Source organism: Parasteatoda tepidariorum, chromosome 2 (genome assembly GCF_043381705.1).
Source record: "Parasteatoda tepidariorum isolate YZ-2023 chromosome 2, CAS_Ptep_4.0, whole genome shotgun sequence".
Lineage (NCBI taxonomy): Eukaryota > Metazoa > Arthropoda > Arachnida > Araneae > Theridiidae > Parasteatoda > Parasteatoda tepidariorum.
The window spans coordinates 299,305-309,782 of NC_092205.1; the positions used below are offsets into that span (position 1 = coordinate 299,305).

General features: G+C 32.4%; 1 protein-coding gene across 1 annotated transcript; it reads right to left on the reverse strand.

The window, feature by feature from the left end:
- Positions 1-122: 122 nt before the first annotated feature.
- LOC122268313 (uncharacterized) lies at positions 123-6,058 on the reverse strand (the record flags this gene model as incomplete). The annotated part of the gene is given in 2 exon segments (XM_043052812.2): positions 123-402; positions 5,943-6,058. Coding segments are annotated over 2 exon segments (331 nt in total), but the record flags the coding sequence as incomplete, so codon positions are not given.
- Between the last annotated feature and the right edge of the window lie 4,420 nt (positions 6,059-10,478).

Sequence of the window (10,478 nt, forward strand, 5' to 3'; positions counted from 1 at the left end):
TATTTTAAAGCGTAGCAGTTAAATTAAATTTTAATTAAAAATGTTGAACTATCATAGCAAATAAAATAATGGTTCAACCAATAAAATAATTGATTGAACACCCTTGAGTAATAATCTAATACCTGTGACATTGAATAAAGTATCAGCAGAAGCCACCCGATGCTGCGTGGGATGAATCAGGTGGGCGTAAACTCGTACAGCATGGATGCCGGGTTTCTTTGTAAAAATGAATGATGCCGTCGCTGTCTCGTTTCCAGTGACCTCATCTACATTCCCAGTGTCGCTCTCAAACTCGAAAAGATAACTATGGCCAGAACAGGTCATTCTAGCGTATATAGTGACTGGAACATCTAAAGTCACTGGACCATCATTACTGACATTCAACTGGCACTCGTCTTCTGCCTTTAAAGAGAGAAGTAAGAGTTTTGTTTTTGTAGTTATCTTGAATAAACTTTAAACATACTAGAAAGTATGATCAACCATCTAATAGAAGTCAACATTCGACTAGGACTAAAACTGAACTTAAAATCTCGAGTCGTCTTAACTGAACTTAAAGCGTAGAAAAAAATCAACGTCAAATGAGTAGAATTCGAAGATTTTCTTTGACTTAAAAATGGATATCAACATCAAGTATGACTGAAGAATCTTTCTTTTTTCAAAAATAGCCTCTTATATATTATGAAGAAGGAGGGTGAATATTGCACGTCACTTACTTATGGATTCACTTCCACCGAAAATACTCCTTATGTGCTAAGCTAAAATAAGCATTGAGAGCATTCGATGCCATGGCGAAATTGTCTGGAAGAACAGACGAATTCACAAATAACGTTTTCGTGATATCATAAATCGAAGGTAATGAGTATTAATGGACATGTTCTCGGAATTAGCCTTTCCACTATGTTGACACACCTAATATTTCAAATGAGAATTGCAGGTATACACAAAGAAAAAACAAACAAAAGGCAATATATTGTAGGGTAAGTCGGGGAAAGAACTTTGAAGCATATTAGAATTTCGAATGTATAAATTCCTAAGCAGAACGTTGCTAACAGTACTATACATTGTTTTTTCGCTTTTCTTTTCAACTCATTTTTCACGTCTACTATTTATGAGACTACCTTTCCATGATCGAATGTTTCTTGTATCAAACGACGCGGCCACGATGAACAATGAAGGTAGATCAAGCTCTGCCATTGGATGGTTTTCTCAGGAAACTATTGAGGTCAGTCATCCATTAAGAATATATAATAATCCATGATAGAATGTTTCTTGTAACTTATTAATATAATATTTATTTTTGAATTCATCATATTGAATTAAAGCTCCCATTTTCGCTCAATTTCTGTTGTTAGAAGCTCTTTAAGACCATTTTTATGATCTTAATTGCTAGTCTAGAAATTAAGGAATTTATTATTTAAGAATCAACTATATAGTCCATTCAAATTATTATGAATGGTTACAAAATATAGGGTAGTTTCAAATTTTTAACATGTTGTCTGAGAAGGTTCTGATTTCACAGCTTGAAAAAAAAACGTTTTGATTATTTCTTATTCTTTTCTTCAAAAATCACTCAAAGTATTGGTGTTACAAAAAATTGTAAATTGCGGTTTTTACTTAACTGAAATATGTACAATTTGAGACCAATGTAAAGTTTGTAGCTGTAATACTTCTTGAAATAGAGCTCTTTGAATTTTAGCATTTTTACAAAAAGCATGAAAGTTTTTTAGTTTTAGTAAATTATTACTTGATATCAACTGAAAAGTAAATATTATATGATGTAGAAGCAATAAATATTTGAAAATATACTCTAAAATAGAATGGGTGGAATATTTTTAGAATTGGGATTAAAAATATTTTTAAAACCATACATATATACATTATACAACTTATATTAATATTGTATTCTCATCGAATAACATTACATTGGTTCTAATCATTCACAATGAAGATCCTCTCTCGACATCTTTTTTATTCAAAATAATTTGCATTGTTATTTCCGTAAGCTTGTTTATTGCAATATATAGAATAGTGTAAACTTTATTTTCTGTATCCGTTCCAACTATCCTTTTTTACAAGTTTATGAGAAATATTGTAGAAGTGAGTTCGTTCACTATCAGCTTTTCCGAAGACGAGGCCTGATGAAGATCCCGATTCAAGGGTTCTTTCTTAATGGGGACCAAACATGTCTGCAACTGGTTGTGGCTTCTCAAGAAATGTAATTTGTCAACGTTTGTTGATGGCAATCTTGCTAAAGTGAAAAGAGTTTAAGCAAGATCTATTATAAATTTGAACTACCACATTTCATCAAGGTTTTGAGTAGTCAGATAAACTTCATTTAACGAAACTAGGATATTTTACTCTGTTGCTTGGAGAATAAGGAATGATGCTGTTTAATCTGAAGTTTTCTATACTGCACAAATAATCTGATTAATTAGTTTTACCAAGGACAAGCAACCTTGCCGCACACACTGATAGTATGAATAAGCATAATGCAAATTACATTGTTGAATTTGTAATTGGTTTAGCAATGTGACCTCATCCTGTACTTCTGGAAAAAATGTTATCGTATGTTGGTGACAATGCTGTGAGAAGGTTAATGTCCGCACCAACTACAAGTACAGAGTTATACCCAGAAGCTACAGAAATGGCAGTTGTGCCTATCATTAGGCCAGCATCTGCCTCTTGCATCTTCTTGAGCAGTCTTCTGATTACTTTCATTTGTAAGAAAATGTTTTCTTTAGTTTATAACACCGTTTCTTCTTCAAGCATAATTTCAGGAAGAAAATGAGATAGATTCATTCCCAATTTTCAGTAACACCCTCTTTCTCGTTATATTTATGCAAAAAATGAATGCCTCTCTGAAGAAGATGTCTTTTCACAATTTTTCGCAGCAAGTAATCGACCAGAACACAGTGGGGGTTCTTCAGGTATGACATTCTCTGTACATGATGATGAATATAATTAAGATTTTTTTGAACTAAAGTGACTGGCTGCTTTGCTAAGTGAGTCCGACTTAGGATGTATTCTTCGTAACTTTTGTTAACTATTACACTAATTCCATCGCAACAAATTATGCAACTGTCAAGGAATGCAGCTATTTATCTCCTCTACATTTATCATTATGAAACACGTTGTCATAGTATTCCCCTATTAGTTGTTATCGAACCTATCAAAAATTAGAAATTTTCTAGCGTTTTGTATAATAACTTGGAACTTCAAGGAGCTTTATCTTGAAGAAATATTGCTACTACAATCCTCCTATTTGATCCAAGATTATAGATAATTCAGTTAAGTAAAATATTTTCAAATATTTTTTGTAACACCAATACTTTGGGGAGTATTTCGAAAAAAATCGGTGACAATTCAGGGATTTTTTCAACATGGCTCTGCGCGCAGAGCTCGGGGAAACTGGAAAACGTGAATTTTTATCACATTACCTTGTCAGACTACAGATTAAAAAATCGAGCTTAATTTATTTATAAATGCTGTTAGATTACAGAACTATTTAATTATCCTTAAAACAAAAACATAGAATTTTAATTATTATAATATTTCATTGTTTAGAAAAAAAATTAAATTAGTTTAAAATAAAAAAGCAAATTACATAAAAAAAATAAAACTTTCGTTTCATTTTATTTAAAGATAATTATCTTTCCTCATTTCAGTTCAGATATTAAGCTTAGGTAATTAGCTTTGAACTGAAATTATTCAATTTATAATGCTGAAACTAAAATTTAAATTGTAAGTACTATTTAAACTGTGAATTTTATTGAGGATGTTTATTTTGAAATAAATTAAAGCAGTTAAAGAAAAATGCAGTAGTAGTTTATTTACTGGAACTATACAATGGGCTTTTGACGGTAAGCATTCCCAGCTTCCTGAGGTAGATTTTCGATTTTGATCCTCTAAAGAAAATATAGATTTTTTTTTAATGTCCTTCTTTTTCAGATTAGTTGAGTTACCCTTCACATACGCACTTTTTAAAAGTGAAGAATAATAGTAGTGACCACATTTATTGTTGTATTCATATAACTAATTGATGTTATCCAATTCGGATGTGGAGATTTTAAATTTGAAATTAATTTGGTTCGGAAAGCTAAAATTTTTCTGCTTAGTTTATTTTTTGTGTGAGATTATAAAGAATGTATAGGTTAATGTTCATAGATGTACACTTGTCAGCTCCTATGAAAATAACACGTGAGATTAAATACCTGTGACCTTGACGTATCGTATCATAAACAGAGATGTAACATCGCCTTCTTCCTACCACTTCATAAGCAGCATAAAATTGTATAAAAATAGACTGAAATATTCGATTAGGATAGATTAACATCCATTTTTGGATTACCAGGCAACTGCATACCGGGTAGTTGCACTTAACCTTAAAAAACACTAGCGTAGGAAATACCGGGCACTGGTGCTTAATTTTTTTTTTAAGAAAAAGCAGTGATGGGAATACTGGGCAATATCACTTAACTTTAAAAAATATCAGTGTAAGGAATATCGTCAATGGCACTTAACTTAAAATAAAAATCATTGTAGGAAGCAGTGGGCTAAGATTTGTAATTTTACAATAGGGCATAGAAACTGACTATTATTCCCACATCTACCCGGTATTCTCAACACTGATTATCGATCTTAATCGTATATTAAATTATCGAATAAATATTTAAATTAATATCAAACCACATTTAACATTCGTTTCAGACATTTATCGAACCGATTATGTGATAGCTGACATTCATCGGTGAAAGTCGACACTCACCAATTTTGGTCTTTCACAGTGACATATATAGCATCGAAATTTTGTTTCAGGTGCATTTTTTTTCTGGCCAATCTGTGAATCATTCCTTTTATATCATAAAAATTTTGACTGGAAGTAATAATCCTTTTTAAGACATTTTTTTCTTTGTATGATCACTTTGAGGAACTAAATATACAAAAATTATTAAGTCTGAAATTTTAAAATGAAAATGGGACATAGATTCTAAATGTTTTTTTACGCTATAAAAATAATTAAATGTATGATCATTATACTTTAAAAGGAAATTATTCTACAAAAATTGGTAATTTGCTTAGTCAAAAATAGAAAATATAAACTATACTACTTATTCACTTATAATGATTGCAAAATATATAAAATTAAGACAAGTAATCTCACCGTGTTTAAGAATCAGTAAGTTTTTATCATTAAATGAAATAAAAAGTAGTTTGCTTTTTAATATAAATAAAAATGCAAATTAAATTGCAAAAAGAAGAAAAAAATTAATAGTCGTTCTAAGATTCTCTTTTAATTCATTAAATTTTTAAAATAAAATTACGACTTTAAAAAAATAAAAAGTATTTCACTAAAGAGCATACTCATCCTAACTAACATATCAAAAGTAATTCTTAATTAATAATGCACATCACAAAAGATGCGAAAAAAATGACTAGCTCAAATTACTGACTTTTTAAATATCAGTCATTTTTCAATTTTTATTTTGTTCCCTTGTAATTTAGTAAAATAATTTAGTAATTTAGTAAAAACGTTTCTTAGAAATACAGTAATATTTTGTAAGATAAATTCTCAAAAAAGACAAAATTTTTCGTAAAACTGAAACTAGTGTGATTTTAGAAAAGTTAGCTGTAATAAGTAAATTTCATTTGAAAAGTAAGTGAACACCTAAAATGCCATAAATTTTTCAGAAAAAGTCTTTTTGTAAACATTTTCATTCAGTTTCAATCCGCATTAATGATACACTTTTGAACTTAAAGAGCCTTCTCTATAAAAATATTTTATTGCCTCTCTCGCCTAAATGAAGAAAATGTTGAATTTGACAATATTGATAATTTTCTTATTGAGTTAAAAATAATGTACCTGTCTCCACTCAACTTAATACCTCCTCTAAAAAGATTTCCTAAATACTGTTTTAGAGCAATTTCCATTATTTTTTACATACCTTACTGAAAGAAATCACATTCAGGAAGACAACACACGAGTAAAATAACATTTTCTGTCTTCGCCATGATTTTCTGGCCGCACCTGACAAAGTTTTTTCACCTGTTGTTGCTGCTTCTGCAGCTGCCGCATATTATCTCTTTTTTCCCTCGTTAATTCCCTTTTCTTCAGAAAATAGTACCTACATGACTTTTAAATGCTTGCGAATGCACTATTTTTCCATTGTAATGCAAAATATTGTAATAATTTCCAAATAAAAATTTTTTGTTAGCGAGTGTACATTTTTACGTATAACAAATATCGCTTTAAAGTTATATCAGTTATCTCCATAACGAATGAAATGCATGCTAGCCATGCCTTCATTTGAATTATTCTGGTTCTTTTAAAAAAAATTTATTTACATAATTACTGACTAAAAAGAAATAGCTTATACAAAATTTTAATTTTTTTTTCAATAATGTCCATGTATTTTACAGACTTGAATTCATTCCATCCTGAAGACAAGGGTTTGTGTTAAACCTCTTATGACAACTTTAAATAATTTCATGAGAACGGTTCTTGCTCAAGAATTTCTTGAGAATAAAGCTTAAGAAAGGCATCGAAAATAAAGGTATCTTATTTGGCACACCACACTGCTTGAAAAACAAACAAATGCAGCATTCTTTCCTTAGCATCTATGCCCAAAATTAGCTGCCATTGTAAAGGGTCTTACCTTGTCGAACGTAGCCCCTTTACTAAATCTAGACAACACTTTCAATGACTATTAATGCAGTCATTCAAAAGTTGCGACTGTATCTGACTTCAGTAGATACTTTTTTAAAGTTTTAGTCCCTTCTAATTTGGAAAAACTTCAGTTGGTTAGTTCTCGGATGTGAGATTGTTGAGTGTGCTGACAGTACGTAAGCTTAAAAATGAGATGAATGATGTTTAAGACTTCGTGCGCGATATTCCCCTAAGCTTCTTATTTTGAAATTTTTAGGACGGAGTTTCTAATTCTTTTAACAAGCCTATAGCAAACCTATCTACCGATAGCAAATATATTAAAATCACAATTTTTTCCCCTTCTTTTTCCACTGGTTTCAGAACTTTGCTCTAAGTCTCGGAAGTGATAAAGTAGAAAAAATCATGCCAATTTTAGCTTTTATAGTTTAAATTAAAAACTTTACGAGCATTCCAAATTACGAAAGCTAAAAATAGCATATATCTAAAAAGGCAGAAATGAAAAAAAAAATGCGAAAATTGAATAATGGTTTTTTGACATCAAAAGTTGATTTTTGTCATGACAAACGTCGAGGCTGTTAAAAACTATCCAAAAACTAGGATGATACTTAAAAGACAATAATGTCTTAATTGTTTTTAAATAGTATATTGAACTCTTAAACTAATATAAATAATAAATATATTAAGAATAATTGCAATTTGAAGTAGAATAAAGCTATAAGTTAATTATTATTTAATAACTATACTTAATAACTATTATACTAAATAACAATTATACTTAATAACTATTAACTCTGTAATAGATAAAAATGGTCAGGTTTTTTTCCAATGACAAAGCTGCAGCAGATGGCCTTGAAGCCTACTACCAGGAAACTAACAAGTTGGATTTTACAAGGGAGAATAAACCTGTTTTGAGAAAAGCTAAAAACATCATTCATGGCTGTCGAAGCTTCGATTTGGGTAACTGAGACTTATCTAAAAACTTCTCACTGCAGGAATTACTCCTTGCAATGGTCCTTCTTGACCTGACAAAACCTCCTGGCCCAGATGGAATCTTTGACCAAATGCTGGAAAATATCGGCTACCAAGGAAAGCAGAGGCTATTAGATATTATCAATCTCTCTTAGAAAACTGGACGCCTTCCATATGACCGGAAAAGGGCCACTGTAATCTCCATAAAGAAAACTGGCAAAATACTTGGGGCCGTATGGATTTCAAACCGATTGCACTGACTAGCACAGTTTGCAAAATTATGGACAAAAATGATCTTGAATAGAATGCAATACTTTCTGGAAAGTAAGAACTTAAGGCCATGCGAACAATTTGGCTACAGAAGGGGCCATAGAACCAATGCTCAAGTTCTATTTTTCTGCCAAAACATTAGAGATGCACAAAATATAAAGCCTACCCACCACACAATCGGTACTCTCTTAGATCTCACAAAAGCATTCGATAGAGTGTGGAAACATAAATTGTTAATTAAACTGCATGATATCTTCAACATTCGTGGCGACATCTTGCCATGGATCTCGGATTTCTTACATCACAGGTCAATCAGAGAAAAATTTACCAAAACTTTTTCTGACCGAGTTGAGCATAGACAGGGAGTTCTTCAAGGTTCAGTACTCAACCCAATGCTTTTTTCTCTATATTTAGCTGGCATAGAGAAATTATCACCCACTGGTGTAGAAATTGGCTTGTTTGTCGACGACATTATTCTCTGGTGCTCTGGTACCAATTTAATTGAAATGGAGAGGAACCTTAACAGTACTCTTTCTGCATTGTCAAACTTTGCCCCGGAATTTAAACTCTGTTTTAATCCTTCCAAATCCATTGCCACCTTTTTTTACCACCAATAAAAGATTATACAATTTCCAGCCAAAATTAAAAATGGGTAACCAGGACTTTGCTTAGGAGAAGCATCCTAAATATCTGGGATTTATTTTAGATCCCGAATGGACAAGCACATTGAACATATTGTTTTCTCAAAAGGCAGAGTAAGATTAAATATTCTTAAATACATAGCGGGTAAAGACTGGGGAGCTGATGCTTTCACTCTGAGAAATACATATATAACATTTATTAGGCTCATCTTATGGTTTCCCTGTTTATAGCTGTGCCTCATCCACCAACTTGGATAAATTGGAGAAGGTTAAACTCAGTGCTGCTAGAATTATTACTGGACTAAGACGCAGCTGCCCTAGAGAAGTAGTTCTCTATGAGGCTAATTTCCAACCACTCCAAACTAGAAGAAAAACCAACCTTACCAAATATTTCAACAAACTTTCCAGCTACGGTCAGCATAATAGAACCTTCCTATATTTAAACAACTGGGATAACAATCAAAGACTTAAGTAAAATAGTCCCTACAGTCAGACTAAACTTCTGCGTTTGCCTTATAATGGAATTGAGCCCCACTCCTTAAGATCTTGTCTGAATACCTCAGAGGAACTCCCAAGAGTTCGTTTCAACTTCGATTTTACAACCCCGTTCACCAAGAAGGACTTGATCCCAGCTCATCTCAGACAGTTGGCGTTAGAAAGCATAAATAAGATCCTCGACAATGCCATAACATTTTTCATGGACTGCAGTAAACTGGATGACCACGCAGGCAGTGGCATCTACATTGAGAAACCAGGGAATAGACTGTCTATCTGCCTCCGCAACCCGGATTTCTCATCGGTCTTCAAGAGTGAATTAATAGCAATTGAAGAAGGCTTTGAAGCTGTTCTTAATGAAAATGACTTCGGGGAATTCTGGATCCTTTCGGACAGTCGCAACTCTCCTCAACACCTCCGCAACTGGATTGCAGTTGGAGATCAAACTAGCATTTCTATCCTTCGCAAACTCAAGCTCATTTCTAAATTTCACGATGTTTATTAGTGGATTCCATCTCATGTTGACATATACGGCAAATAAGCAGGCGGATGAACTTGCCAAGGAGGGATGTTACCACGCTGATCTTTCCTCTTCAACACTTACCTTTTTAGAACATCAATCCATAGTTAATTCTGAAATTTCGAAGGGCTGGAATTTTCCTCCCTGCCATCATTGGTATGCGGGCAAAAGAGCCAGGTTCTTCATTCGCCCTCAATTGTGACAGAGCTTCTAAAACCGTAATTTCCAAATTAGCAAGTGGTCACACAAAAAGTCTCTTGTTTTTTGAAGGCAGGAAAATCTTCGAGGTCTTCTCCAAATGTCAAACTGAGCAGGCTTCTCCCGAACTCATCCTGGTCTGTTTGGGACTTTCTAGAGAGGACATATACCCTTTTGGTTGTCGATTTTCCTAGGGTCAACGGTTTGATGGACCTCGTCTGATTTCGTCAGGCATTTCGAGGATAAGCCACAACAACAATAACTTAATAATTATTAGACTTTTTAAAAAAATTATATCTCATTTTAAAATTTACTTTAAAAGAACTATTTATATCTAAACTGTACACTTAACCTTTTATTGTGCAAGGATGTTATTTGAATATTGGGCCGACTCCTCTTACTACAACAACCTTACTCAACTTGTTTTTTTTAAAACTTAATTTTTTGCTTAGTTGAGTTAAGAACATCAAAAATTGGACGGCCAAGGAGAAAAAAAGGCTGATTAAGCTTAATGGCTCATCAGCACTTCGAAATGAATAAAAAAAGATGGAGTAGGGCCACCATTCAACATGCAAAATTACATCTAAATTTCAGAGACATGTTTTAAATCTTGTGTATTCACTGCATAAATAAAATGTCATAACATAAATAAACTGAAAATATTGTTTCTCCAGCAAGGTGTGATAGACAATTATTGTTCATAATTATTCGTCAAAAAAGC